This window comes from Cuculus canorus, chromosome 6, assembly GCF_017976375.1.
Source record: "Cuculus canorus isolate bCucCan1 chromosome 6, bCucCan1.pri, whole genome shotgun sequence".
Taxonomy (NCBI): Eukaryota; Metazoa; Chordata; class Aves; order Cuculiformes; family Cuculidae; genus Cuculus; species Cuculus canorus.
The window spans coordinates 40950383-40965371 of NC_071406.1; the positions used below are offsets into that span (position 1 = coordinate 40950383).

A 14989-nucleotide genomic window follows, 5' to 3' on the forward strand; every position below is an offset into this window, starting at 1 on the left:
ATCAGTAGAAGTGGGCACACCACCAGTGAGTTTTAGGGAGGCCACCACACCACCACAACCACCACACCGCTTCCAAGAAGCCACACGATATTCACTGTCTCTGCTGCACATATTGTCTTCACTATCATCTTTTTATAGTAAAGCTACTGCATTTAACCCAAATTACCATCGAATTTGCTCTGCCAAAAGAAAGACATCGGTAGAGCCCACCCGCTTACGGAAAGCAAGATATACAATCTCTTAAAAGAAAAGAATTGTATGAGGCAAAACAAACGCTCAGGTGCGGTCTCACCGTGTTTCCCTTATAAATGCCTGTGTTTATGGTATGTAACAGAGATCAGATTTAGAAAACGACACTGAAAATAACTAGAGGGCACAATTAGTCTATAACTTGTTCCAGAGAACTCAATTAAGTCTACTAAAATGTAGGGAAAACACATGTCCAGAAGGAGTTATGCCTCTTGGTGTCCCGTAAGAGCGGTTCTAAATGGTGTGCTTGCATCAGTTTGTTTGCAATTTCCCACATCTTTTATTCTCAATATTTTTGCATCTTCCCACATCTTTTATTCTCAATATTAAGAATTACATAAATAGTCACCACCAGCATGCACCAGCGGTGGGTAACCACAAGAGTTTGAAGTCCAGACAAGAGTTGCTTTCCACCGGGCACTCTGCGGTCAGAATTACACCCATCCCCAAAGTTTGTTTTCAAAACATATTTTTTTCCATAAAGACTTGCCAGGCTTAAGGCATTTCTCAGAGTCCTATATAAATATTTTGTCAGAATCGGAATGAAAACTGCATCTTCTGTCTTCCAAGCCAATCAGCCTCTTTCACCAAGTGCCAGATTGTGCATTTGCATCTTCGCCCACCGTAGCTGTCATCAGAGGATGCTGGTGCTGTTGCTAATTAACAGTAACTCACTGTGCTGGTAGTGGACGATGCTACTCAGAGAGGAAACACTTTCCAGAAACAAGAAGCCAAGCGCAGAACCAAATGACTCTCAATGGCCTATTTCAAACACCCGCAAAGCATCTTCAGGAGTTGAGGTTACAGCTTGAAATGCAGCCAAGCCTTCCTCAACACTGAGACCTATTTAAACTCCCTTTTTATCACGTCCTCTCACAAAAATCACTGCCGCTCAAGCACCCTTCCTCAACAACCTTTCATCTTCCAGAAGGACGAGAACGAAAACGCGCCGAGGCGCCCTGGCGATCAACGGTTGATCTTTACCATATACAATTTGTTTACAACAAAGGCGCACGTTATTTACAGAATCACGGAATCACAGAATCACCAGGTTGGAAAGGACCCACTGGATCATCGAATCCAACCATTCCTAACACTCCCTAAACCATGTCCCTCAGCACTTCATCCACCCGTTCCTTGAACACCTCCAGGGAAGGCGACTCGACCCCCTCCCTGGGCAGCTGTTCCAGTGCCCCATGACTCTTACTGTGAAGAATTTTTTTCTGATATCCAACCTGACCCTCCCCTGACGGAGCTTCAGGCCATTCCCCCTTGTCCTGTCCCCTGTCACTTGGGAGAAGAGCCCAGCTCCCTCCTCTCCACAACCTCCTTTCAGGTAGTTGTAGAGAGTAATAAGGTCTCCCCTCAGCCTCCTCTTCTCCAGGCTAAACAACCCCAGCTCTCTCAGCCGCTCCTCGTCAGACTTGTTCTCCAGCCCCTCACCAGCTTCGTTGCTCTTCTCTGGACACACTCCAGAGCCTCAACATCCTTCTTGTGGTGAGGGGCCCAGAACTGAACACAGCATTCGAGGTGCGGTCTCACCAGTGCCGATACCATATAACGTTAACTATCGTTACCTTTCGCCACTCGCTGTAAATTATCCCTGTAAGTTGGAAGAGAAGTATGTTTATTAGCAGCCTCAATTAAGGAAATATTTGTGCCATGTCCCACTGGGCATGACTATGCTAATGCCTCTCTCCCCTTTCCAAGCCCAGTGTCTAAATCTAATTAGTTTTGAAAATCAACCCTATCAGGACAATATAGCTCTGCTATTGGTTGCCCACAGCTCTTGATAAAGGTTGTGCTCCACTGGAAGGATTTTTCAGCGGTGCTGTTTTAGATCGCTACCTGTGAGCGACAAACTGGTGATGAAAGGCTGGTTTCTACCTCGAGGGACTGACCCCCCCTGCCATCTGTATTTGTTGTTTTACGTGGAGGCCAAGACAACATGGTTGGAAGAAACCCATGATGGAATTCTAAAATTCAGTTCATAACGTACGTGAGGCCACACTTGCATTAGTTGTTATCTGAACACATTTCAAGCCTGCGGTTTGCTTTTTAAATCATCCGTGTTTGAAAGCCGCAGAGCTTGCTTAGCCAAGAGGTGTAACAAAGGCAGGACTGTTGGGCAGAGCTTACCTCAGGTCCTCTCAACCGCCTCCCCCTCTGTGGTCAGCAAAAGCCAACCTTCTGCATCGGCACAGCACCACAGCAGCAACGGCATCGCTAATTGTTAATCAAAAGGTATTTCGGGAGTTAATGAATATCTGAGATATTCAGAGAATCATAGAGAATCAGAGAATCATAGAATGGTTTGGGTTGAGAAGGACCTCAAAGCCCATCCAGTTCCAAGCCCTTGCCATGGGCAGGGACACCTCCCACTACGTCAAGTTGATGAAGGTCTCATCCAACCTTGCCTTGAATACCTTTATGCCGAGGAGAAGTTTTCCACGAGAGCCTGGCAACTCAGACGCAGCACTGCTCAGCACATCACATACGTAACCACAAAGAGAGCAAAAATGAGGACTTAATATCTTCATACATGTTAAACCACACGAATTAGCGTTGTAAAGATACAAAGAACTCTATATTCTAGGGAAAAGAACTCTATATTCTAACGATACTGCTATGACAGCGGGCACCGGCAACTCCGGCTGGTCTGAAAGACAGAGCAGGGTCTGGTTTTAAGTACAGCACATGGACACTACCTACTTTCCTCTAGAGGATCAAAGGGTTGCTGAAAGCCCGGCCGTGTGCGATAAGAAGCAGGTGAGACTTCTTCATTTGCCAGTGCCTCCTGATAGGAAAAACCAAATCTGAACACTAAGAGTTTCAGGCATGATCTAAAATTAAAGAAAGTTAAGATTTTTTTGCAGTCACACAAAACTGACAGAGGAAGAGCAAAGGACACAGCTGTATAACGCCCGGTCCCTTTCGCCCTCGGAAGTGAGTGTCCTCCAGCTGTGCTCTCACTCCCAGCCGCCTCTGAGAAAACCCTACCCTTCCTCATTCCCCTGCGACCGGGACAGACACATCACAAAAGTAATGTTTTTGCTACCACCCAGCTAAGGGAGAGGAGCCGCGCTCAGGATAGACTCCCAGCTTCGCATGGTGCACAGCAGGAGGTGACCGTAAGTGCTGGAGATCCACCACGCTGAGGAGCATCCATGTACCTGCTGCTGCCAAGCACCTACTGTTTGGTATCGCTACCCGGGAGTGACAAACCGGTGATGAAAGGCTGGTTTAGCTCAAGGGACTGAGACATCTGCCGTGTGTACTAATCCACACCACAAGGCGACCCTGTGTAGGCGCCGGAGATCCACCACGCTGAGGAGCATCCACACACCTGCTGCCGCCAACCACCCACAGAACAGTGGCAGCACCTGAGCTGCAGATTTCTCCATCTTAATCGGAGATTTTGCTACCCGCACAATACCTGAATAAGGGAATTGGTGTTAAAAATCACGGGAGAGGCTGCTTTCTCAATCAAGCGTTCAGAAATGGGACCGCCCGTGATGGGAGCAGGTTTGGTCTGTAAAAAGGTGTAAGTGCAATGGAGCAAGCACGTGCTGAAGACCAAAGCAGATTGGTTATTCTGGACTGTCATTTCCTATCATCGTCCCCTTTTTTGAAGGCATAATTATCTAAACATGTGGCTTTTAATACTTACAATGCTCATTAACTCGCCATTTGCATGTCTCAATGTTCCGGCTTTCACACAAAGGCTTAAGGTATCAGCTCAAAGATGCAAAGCTACGGAGAATACTGAGTGGACAGTTTTTGGTGGGGAAAAAGCTTCCAAAAAAAAAAAATAAATTCCATTTGCTAATTTCAGATTTTCGCTCCGATTTTATGTCTCAAAACTCTTTGGAGCGTGGCTACGAGGAACGTGTCCCCATACACTTACCCAAGGTGCCTTGGATACTCAGTTTGATTAGCAAGATAAAAAGATTCTCCAAACTAAACTGGTCCTAAAAAAAATAAAACCTTTATCCGTCAAACAGAAGGGAAATCTTTATACTTGTTTCCCTGTTGCCATTTTGTAACAAGTAGATAGAAAATCAGAAGCTCCTCAAGGAGTAAATCTGTAACAACAAACATGCCTGTGCGCTGATTAGAAGGAAAATCTGGCTGGGAGATAAAAATCAGCAAATGCATCCAAAATTACAAATAATTAAAAAAGGATCTAGTTAGTTTACTATTAAATGGAATAAAAAAATCCCGAACTTATCGACGTATCATTTCCCTTCATTTCCTATTTCACATTTCCAAAGATAACTAAAGGATGAAAATACCTTTGCAAAAGGATGAATACCTTTGCAACTGTTACTCTGAAAGGTAATAATTTTGCACTTACACTGAGAAATAAAGCAAAACTATAATTAAAAATGCTTCCTTAACAAGCTGCCGTAAAAAACACACTTTTGTTTCCTCCGTACACTTCGTCTGGCAGCGAGAGCAAAGCATTCGACAGCAACGCAGCCGTAATTGTGCGAAAAAAAAAAGAGGACGGTGATATAAATCACCAAAGGTTAATGATCAGGATGTGAACAGAGGGACTTGTTTACCGAAATAGCACGCAATTTAAAATTTACAAGAGATTTAATGCCACCGCTTGGCAATCACTAAAATCAACAGCCCAGAAAACAGTGACATTAAGAAAAATATTACAGTTATAATCATTCCAAAATAAGTCAATTAGTGTTAGGGCATGCGCTTGCGATTACTTGACCCATTTGGTTCGCACTTAAGTGAAGGGAAAAAAAAAATCCCCCTCCCTTATCCCGAGATTACTGAGTTGTGACCTATTTTGCATTCCCTATTTCTTACACCGTCCCTCGTACGTGCTGTTGGAGATGGTGGTGGAGGAGTTTTTTTTTTCCCCCTTTCTCCTTTCTGGCTTCCAAGTAATTCTGACCTTTGACATTTGTAACCATAAAATCAAAAATAAATAAATAAATAAATAAAAAAAGAAGGAAGTTTATAATTGTGTTGCTCAAATGAAGGTGGAGGGGGGGAAAAAAAATATATATATATATATAAAATTCAATGTGCTATTATACAAAAGGCACGACGGCTGTCTGCGGTGGGAAAAAAGCAATGTAAGTCAATTTGTGAACTTTGGCACCGGGTGACCTTTAGAAATACAACAATATACAGAATTTACAAGCAAGAGTAGCACATGCAAATGACCCGGCACTGTCTCGCCTTTGGATTAGAGCTGCAAAGAGCATTATGGAGAAGGCTTGCACAAAACAAATTAAGACTGTTACTTAAATGTCACGGCACACTATTGTATTTGGCTACAGATCATTACACCTGATACTAACACTTTTAAAAACTGTAATAACTTGGGAAATATTACATTGAGTGCCCACGTGTAGAAAGGGGAAAAAAAAAATATATATATATAAAAAAATAAATAAAAGAAGAAAATGAGTTCCTGAAGTAATTTAAACATCACCACTCCACGACTAGAGGGAAAGGTCAAAATTTAAGTAAGCTGAAAGGAACACGAATGGCAAAATAAAACGCACAAACAAAAAGATGAAAAGACCAACCGGAATGTCTCTGCAAACACGAGATGAAAGCACGCATGCTTTGGGCAAATTTGGTTTCCATGCCCACGCTGGGTAAGGGAAAGACGCAAGGAGGACGATTTTTTGGCAAAGTGGGTTAAAAAAAGGGGTAAGAGAGGAGGTGTTCATCTAAAGCGGGTGGGTTTGTTACCTTCGGTGTTGGTGCTGCTGCTGCTGTATATATTTCGCAGGCTACCAACACGGTTTAGTTTCCAAGCTTTGCGTTTGGCTGCATCCAGAGAGCAGAAGGGGAAGAGAAAAAAAAGAGAATAAAAATAAAGAAAAAGGAGGGGGAAAAAAAAAATAAATGAAAAGGGGGAGAAAAGAAACATCAAAATAGCATGTGAAGTAAAATACAAGCACAAGCCTGTTAGCACGTGAAGAGCTACACACAGAAAACGCACACGGGATTACGGAGCCTCTCCAATCCGTGGACGATACGGAAAGTCGCTTATTGAGAGTGATTTCTTGAAGTCACTACAACATGACACGATTTGACAAGATTAAATGGATCTGCTATCGGAACAGACAAAACCAGACCAGTAGAAGTAGAAAAATGCAGGAGGTATTTGTAGAGAGGACACACGGCTCGACAAAACAGGTACTGGAAAATGAGAGACTTAGTTAACAGCAACACGCAGCCGGACAAGAGCTCCTCTTCCTCCCAAAGCCTTTATTGATCGCTTGGGGCCTGTAGTTCAACTTTAAACCACCTTTAAAAGCTGAGGTGATGACATAATGGCCTTAAATCCTGGTAAGAACAAAGCGTGTTATTTGTTGCACTGAGCTTAGAGGCACTATTTAGTTATTTTGAAGAGCGTCAAGTAGACGTTGACGCAATAGATGTTTGAGGTCCTCCCCTCCTTCTCCAGGCAACCGTTGCAAAATCAAAGTGTTTATTTGGAAAGTTAAAAAAGTATATTCTTCATCTAAAAGGCAACACCCTCACTTTGTTAGATTTGCCCCAAACTTTGAGATTCTCCAAGTCCCCAGCTGCCATTTTACAATTAGCAGAAAGTATTGCTCAGAAGCACTCCCTTCCCGCGCTCATTAGGAGCGAGCGCATTTTCATGTCCTTTAAAATCGACATGCTTTGCCTCGAGAGCGAATTCACAGTGTGAGGAGTACGTTCAATCAACAATACGTTTAACTGGAGTTTCATCAGGCAGGAACGGTATGAAACATCCGAGTGCACCAGGACACTGATGGCACCTAGCAGCGACTGAAGTAACAGAGATGTCCCCTCTTCTTCACCCATGGACATCCCTACATCTCAGGAGGGACCCACAAATCTGCTAAAAGTGGTGTCTTTGTGGGCTTTCCAGCCACTGCATCAGATTACTCAATCAAGAAATAACGACGCACCACCGCTTGGCATGCAAATGTTCTACAGAATCTGTTTTATAGGAGCAGGGAAGAGACCACTGGGGTGAGGGACAAGTGGAAGAGCACCCGAACCTCCTCCTGAGCCGCCTTCCTCAGCAGGTCACCCAGCCCTCCTGCCTGCATCGTGGAGAGTTTTGAGTTTGGGTCGTGAGACTTCTAAAAACGACAGCATCAGTTACATTAATTCTGATTAACTTCTAAGATGTGTAAAAAATGGAAGAGTCTTCCAATCCCATTCAGCTCAGCGCCCGTTACCAGGAAACTCATGTGATAAATCCAGAGTAAGACCATTCTCCCCTCACCACTGATGCTCCGCACCCCTTAGGATGACACAAACATCGCACAGCACAGCGAGTGCCATGATGCAATAATTTCAACACTTTCTTTCGTATTTACAAGAGAACTTGTAATACCTTCAATGCTATGGACAGCGAGATTGAGTGCACCCTCAGCAAGTTCACAGATGACACCAAGCTGAGTGATGCAGCTGCCACACCAGAAGGATGGGATGTCATCCAGAGGGACCTGGACAAGCTGGAGAAGTGGAGCTGTGAGAACCTCACGAGGTTCAACACAGCCAAGTGCCAGGTCCTGCATCTAGGCTGGGGCAATCCCTGATTTCAATACAGGATGGGGGATGATGTGATTGAGAGCAGCCCTGAGGAGAAGGACTTGGGGTTCTGGTCGATGAGAAGCTCGACATGAGCCAGCAATATGCGCTCGCAGCCCAGAAGGCCAACCGTGTCCTGGGCTGCATCAAAAGAAGTGTGGCCAGCAGGGAGGGAGGGGATTCTGCCCCTCTACTCCTCTCTTGTCAGACCTCACCTTGAGTAATGTGTCCAGTTCTGGAATCCTCAACACACAAAGGATACAGAGCTGTTGGAACGGGTCCAGAGGAGGCTACAGAGATGATCAGAGGGCTGGAGCACCTTCCATACGAGGACAGGCTGAGACAGTTGGGGTTGTTCAGCCTGGAGGCTCCAAGGAGACCTTACAGTACCCTGAAGGGGCTACAGGAAAGCCGGGGAGGGACTTTTTACAAAGACTTGCGGCGACAGGACGAGGGGCAATGGGTATAAACTGGAGAGGGGCAGATTTAAACTAGACGTAAGGAAGGATTTCTTCACAAGGACAGTGGTGAGGCACTGGCCCAGGTTGCCCAGGGAAGCTGTGGCTGCCCCATCCCTGGAGGGGTTCCAGGCCAGGTTGGATGGGCCTTGGGCAGCCTGAGCCAGTGGGAGGTGTCCCTGGGTTGGAGCTGTATGATCTTTAAGGTCACATCCAACTGAAACTATTCTATGATTCTAATGCCCCACAAAACTTCCTCTTCCACAGAAAACAACCAGGGATGTGAATTCACTCCAATCTTTAACACAAAAACTCGATTTTCAGCTAAAAGCTGGACGAGAAATGCTGAACACCCTAAACTGTGAAGCTATAGACTGCTTTAATAAAGCCATCTGCAGGCTTTAACGCTATAGATACTCAAAAGGAGGACTGGAAGTCTGACTGACAGCCTTTAGAATGCATCTCACAGAAATGAAAACAGATAACATTATTTGGAAGGCTAAGTTAGATCTATCTAGAAATTAAATCAAATCTAAACATATCTTCATTGGGTGCATCCTTCAATATAAAAAAAATCTTCAGGATTAAAACCTGTTTAAGGAGTCCCAGCACAATTGCCCAGCAGAAAACTTGTTTCTCCTGCAAAACATTTACATATAAATAGGAAAAATTGAGGTTTGGCACCCCTCGGAAAGCGAACACGGTCTCCAGTACACAAAGACCCTTTCCCAGTCCCTTTTCATTTTTCACCCCTTAATGGCACGTTAAGAGTACGGCCGTATGAGCAGGAAGTGAACTCGCAGCCCGGTTTTCTATTAACCTATTGATGAAATAATCCATTTTAATGTTTTAAGTGTCATGCCTTTCTCTTCTCTTTAAACAAATGGGAGTTTTTCGCATGGATGCTGAGGTCCTGATACATCCCAATGTATCCTTTAGCATCGATCAGGCTCCCGCCTGCTTCCTCGTGGTGCTCCGCTGCCTTCGAGGATTCAATAGTATTATGAGCAGCAGAGTGTGGACACTGCCAAGCGCAGGCACCGTGGGATGATTGATGTGCGTGCAAACACCAGCGCCCACCTCAGCCATCCTACCACGCCCGCCTTCAAAAGCACACACTGCCCACTCATTTTTGTACCAACAAGACCCTAACGGGCACTGGAGGTCATTATTCGTCTTTGACTTGTATCCCAGGATATTCAGCTCACCTGGTTCGGGTTCACTTGGCCATTCAAAAGTTAATTCAACAAAAACTCTCATCGCCAGCTCTGGATATATATCGATATAGAGCACATATCCACGAAAACAAACAAACTCCCACTGGTTTCCAATAAAAAGCTATGAGAAGTGCTTACTTCATTATTTAACAGCAAACAAAGCTCCCTAATGAACCCAGAGCGGTCCTGAAGAGAAGGACTTGGGAGTGTTGGTAGATGAGAAGGTCAACATGAGCCAGCAACGTGTGCTTCAGCCCAGAAAGAGAAAGCCAACCGTGTCCTGGGCTGCACCCAAAGAAACGAGAGCAACAGAGAAAGGAGGGGATTCTGCCCCTCTGCTCTGCTCTTCTGAGACCTCACCTGGAGTCCTGCATTCAGTTCTGGAGTCCTCAGCACAGGAAGGACATGGAGCTGTTAGAGCAAGTCCAGAGGAGGCCATGGAGATGATCCGAGGGCTGAAGCACCTTCCATACAAGGTCAGGCTGAGAGAGGTGGGGTTGTTAAGCCTGGAGAAGGGAAGGTGCCGGGGAGACCTTAGAGCAGCTTCCCGTGCTGAAAGGGGCTCCAGGAAAGCTGGGGAGGGGCTCTTCATCAGGGAGTGCTGGGATAAGGATGAAGGGGAATGTTTTTCATCTGAAAGAGGGGACATTTAGATGAGCTATTAGGAAGAAAAGTGATGGTGAGGAGGCCCTGGCCCAGGTTTCCCAGAGCAGTGGTGGCTGTCCCATCCCTGGAGGGGTTCAAGGCCAGGTTGGATGGGGCCTGGAGCCCCTGACCCAGTGGGAGGTGTCCTTCCCTACTCCTGCTGGCCACACCATTTTTGATCCACCCAGGATGCTCTTGGCCTCCTTGGCCATCTGAGCACACTGCTGGCTTGACTTCAGCTGGCTGAACGTGATGTACAGTTCCAGACTTGTAATCCACCACAACGGTTTGTAAGGACAAAAAATGACACTGTGTCAAATGTTACAACAGGCCGTATCGCTATGCATTTTTTTTATAGCAGGAGTTACTCCTCAGATAGAACAGAGGTCAACAATTGTTCAATCCTCCCAGAAGAATATTTAGCAGCTAGCTGAAAATCTCCACACGCTGTAAAAACCACACCGCACACTACGTAAACAGAAGCGTCGGCTCAACCTTAGAAAGGCCCACACACCACCCATGAGGAGGGAATTTTCCCCTCTCAGTAATACAGAAATTAGAAAGGTGTCCCTTTCTTCCACCAAAACAGTCGTAGAATGGTTTAGGTCAGAAGGGACTTTAAAGATCATCCAGTTTTCCCCCCGCCATTGGCAGGGACACCCCCCACTGGAACAGGTTGCTCCAAGCCCCATCCAAGCTGGCCTTGAACACCTCCAGGGATGGGGTATCCCACTTTTTCTGTTTCAAATAAACTTTTCCTGCTTCGTTCGTTTTTAAAACTATTACTCCTACCAAGCTGTCCTGTTTCACCAACGACATGAGAACCACAGGGCTTGGGACCTACAGAACTCATCCAAATGTGGAAGAGTCCAAAGCCTTTACTACTGCGGCTTTCCTAGGATGAGCCTTAACAAACTGCTTAAATCAAACGTGACTTGGAACACTTGCGGTTCGATGTGAAGAAATGCTACAGACTGTCTACTGCAAACAAAGAGAGGATCTGTGGCTGCAGAGCACATAGAGCGTGGGAGTTGTGAAGGTCCTTGCCATGGCAGGGGGTTTGGAACTGGATCATCTTTAAGGTCCCCACCAACGCAAACCATTCCATGATTCTGTGACTCTGCAGGTACTGATTGGACTCACTGCGCTTGAGCAGAGACAATTCCACACTGTTATTTCTCTTTTCTAGGCCCTTATCTGCAGTTTTGCAGTTGGGAGGTAGGGACTGTAACACACATGCTCTGAAGTAGAAGCTCTACAGGTTATTTAATGGCTGTATAAGTCTTTGAACATCCAAACACCGTTAAAACAGAGCACTAAAACCAGAATCAAAATAGAAGATACTCAACGGCATCTTGGCTTGTATCAGAAATGGGGTCACCAGCAGGTCCAGGGAGGTGATTCTCCCTCTGTACTCGGCACTGGTGAGACCGCACCTTGAGTACTGTGTTCAGTTCTGGACCCCTCACCACAAGAAGGATGTTGAGGCTCTGGAGTGTGTCCAGAGAAGAGCAACAAAGCTGGTGAGGGGCTGGAGAACGTCTGACGAGGAGCGGCTGAGAGAGCTGGGGTTGTTTAGCCTGGAGAAGAGGAGGCTGAGGGGAGACCTTATTACTCTCTACAACTACCTGAAAGGAGGTTGTGGAGAGGAGGGAGCTGGGCTCTTCTCCCAAGTGACAGGGGACAGGACAAGAGGGAATGGCCTGAAGCTCCATCAGGGGAGGTTCAGGTTGGATATCAGAAAAAAATTCTTCACAGAAAGAGTCATCGGGCACTGGAACAGCTGCCCAGGGAGGGGGTCGAGTCGCCTTCCCTGGAGGTGTTTAAGGAACGGGTGGATGAAGTGCTGAGGGACATGGTTTAAGGAGTGTTAGGAATGGTTGGACTCAATGATCCAATGTGTCCTTTCCAACCTTGTGATTCTGTGAAATCTAGTGGAAGATTACTTCATATTGGGTCTCTGTCTGCTACAACGAAACGGTGGCCACAGTTTGCCGTTTCAGCTGAAACTCTAGGACATCCAGCTGCAGCCGGAGACCCAGCCAAACCTCACTTTGCTGATGCTTTTGACTGCTCCACTTTGTGAGCTGAACTATACTCATTTAACACAAAATTAACTCATTTATATGTTTTAAATTTGTACATCTTAAACTGAGAATAGGTATGTCAGTATACAAAGAAAATTGAGCTTTGGCATAGCCTTTTGTTAAGATATGGAGTAACTGGGATTCAATTAAACTTAATTACTCCCAATTACCACATATCTTTGTATTTGTTCAGGCAATAACTTTACAACTGTGGCCAACCCCTTGCAGACAGAATTTCCGTGTTTGCTTTCTTTAATAGGGATGCTCTTTCTTCTCTGTTAATGAATCTATTTTTCCTATCTAGTTTTGATTAGTTACGTTTTGTAGTAAAATCGTTTACAATCCCGTAGTGTTTTCTAACAGCAGTAGATGTTTTCAGAAAGCACACTTACCCGTGTGTGATCTGAGGATACAGCTGTGTGACACCTGTGAAGTTAACTAAGGATGCTTAAGACATCGTGCTCAACAATAGCTGCCTTCAACTCGCTCAAATTCAGTTCTTTATATGTTTTGAGAAGAAGAAATATGCTTTTCTTCTTTGGAGAATCTTCATATCCACAGCCTCACCCTAAAAATCTTCCTCCGCTGCTGTACCGCCAAACTACAGAGGTGTTAACGGCACCTCCGGTCTCCGTGTGACAGAGTTCTTTGTTGATTAGATAAATAGTTCTCAGATAGCTGATTAAAAAATGATGTAGCCGTTAGGTTGTGTGTCCAAGCCTTGTCAGCCATGTTGGATGTTAAAGTGTGCATGAATTACATCCCTGGAGTGTGCTGAACACTGCTGATTAAATGAGGCACGCCACAGCCCTCAGCATCAATTATCAGAAATAATAGGATCTTTTCACCTACGCTGGAGGAAGGGGGCTGGGGATGGAGCCGCTCGCTTCTCAGAACATCTCGTCATCACCATCCGCACAAAATAAATAACGCTGCCTGTTCACCTACGGAGAGTTGTTTATTTATTCTTATTGTGCAACAATTAAAGATCGGGAAGATATACGAGGAAATTCCCATAGGACAGCCCAGGGGAACATTTTTCATACAATACTTGTGTAACACCTACCTACAAAACTAGAGGTGTAAAAGCTCCGGATGAGAGGCAAACTGGAGCATCCGTGGGTTATTTAAGGACAAACTCCAGGACCATCAATTTGCCACCTCACCGGGGAAAAGGTTCTGCCCTTCAGCCCTTCTCTTTGCTCTTTTCCAACTCACTCTGCACTGCGTGTGGATACGTCAGGGGCAGTAAAATGGCAACTGGGGATTCTTCTCTCTTGTTGACCAGTAGAAAAAAACCCACCATTAGGCATATCTAATATACACCATCTAGAAAGCAAAATAATCTGGATGAACTGTTTTTAGATCTGACCAACACTAGATTTTAAAATAAAAACAAAGTGCAAGGGTCCTATAAATACTTACTACTACTTTTATTTAGTTCTGGAATTCTAATTTCTATTATCATTTTATAATATAACAGGTTGCCCAGGGCAGTGGTGGCTGCCCCATCCCTGGAGGTGTTCAAGACCAGGTTGGATGGGGCTTGGAGCAACCTGATCCAGTGGGAGGTGTCCCTGCCCATGGCAGGGGGGTGGAACCGGGTGGGCTTTCAGGTCCCTTCCAACCCAAATCATTCCATGATTCTATCATAATTCCTAAGAAACGCACACAGCGTTACCTATTAAACCATATTTCCAAAGTAAAACATCTTTAAACACTGAACTCCAGAGTTCCCAAACACTTCCATTTGGTGCACTGGTGTTAGGAGGATGTGTATCTCAGCAGACCAAAAAAATGGAGCCAAAATACAAAAGATTTAACTGCTCCCAGTTATTCCATATAATAACAGCCCTTAATACATCATTTTTGGACACCGGAATACTCAGCCAACCGAGCTGCTGGGCATCAACGGAAATCCCTAAGCGTTCTGAGTTAGGAAAGTTGCCCAGCCCAAACACAAGTAAAATTGTATGCTCGATACAAACCCACACTCTCCCCGCTGAGATGAAAAATCCTTTCCAGTGCTCTATTTTAAACTCGCAAAACACTGCAAAAGTCATACTTCAAATCACATTAATAGTTAATTACGTTTGGCTTAGATTCAGCTTTGAACATTTCACATGAAGGAAAAAAAAAATGAAAACACATTCATATTTCTACTTGCGACAGGGAAATATAGTTACTTTAATTAAATATTTCTAAAACAGGCTTTTAATTCTTCTTATTTTTTTCCTGGTAAGATTTCTCCATCAGAACTTTTGCAGTAGGGTAAAGGACCCACTAAACTATTTCAGTGCATTCCCAATACACTATAAACAGACAAGATTCAAATTGACAAAAGTAAATGTTAATTGGAAACATTTTTCTCAGTTTTTCATTATCTGAAGCAGAAAATTATGGTCTTTTATACACACACACAAAAATCCTTTTCAACCACCTAGAAAAATTGTCTTTTAATAAAAGCTTTAAATTATACTATCATATTTCAAAGGCAACGAACAGTTAAAGCAGCTAATCAAAGGTATAATTATTTAATGACTACTACTCATGCTATCTAACAGGGCTGTAATTGCTTGGCTGTGATCACCAGACCACCAGCTTCAATACTGGAAAACAAGTACTTTGCTTGTAGCGTTTGATCGACCGGTTTCGAAGGCGAGTTCCTCCAACTGGGTCGACTTCACAAGGCAAGCTGAGTTATTAAGGAATTAGAGCATCCGTTTGTCACTCTGCCTCCACTTTCTTGTACCCATTT

General features: G+C 44.7%; 1 protein-coding gene across 9 annotated transcripts in view; it reads right to left on the reverse strand.

Annotated features, from left to right (window-relative positions):
* The window catches only part of AGAP1 (ArfGAP with GTPase domain, ankyrin repeat and PH domain 1), a 390099-nt gene that overhangs the window by 56261 nt on the left and 318849 nt on the right, over nt 1-14989 (reverse strand). For 6 of the 9 annotated variants that reach the window (XM_054069538.1, XM_054069543.1, XM_054069545.1 and 3 more), the window contains one exon: nt 5980-6057. The exons of the other annotated variants lie outside the window; for them this stretch is intronic. In XM_054069538.1, the coding sequence (XP_053925513.1) occupies nt 5980-6057 (78 nt within the window). The remainder of the gene's footprint in view (nt 1-5979; nt 6058-14989) is intronic. 9 annotated transcript variants of the gene reach the window in all.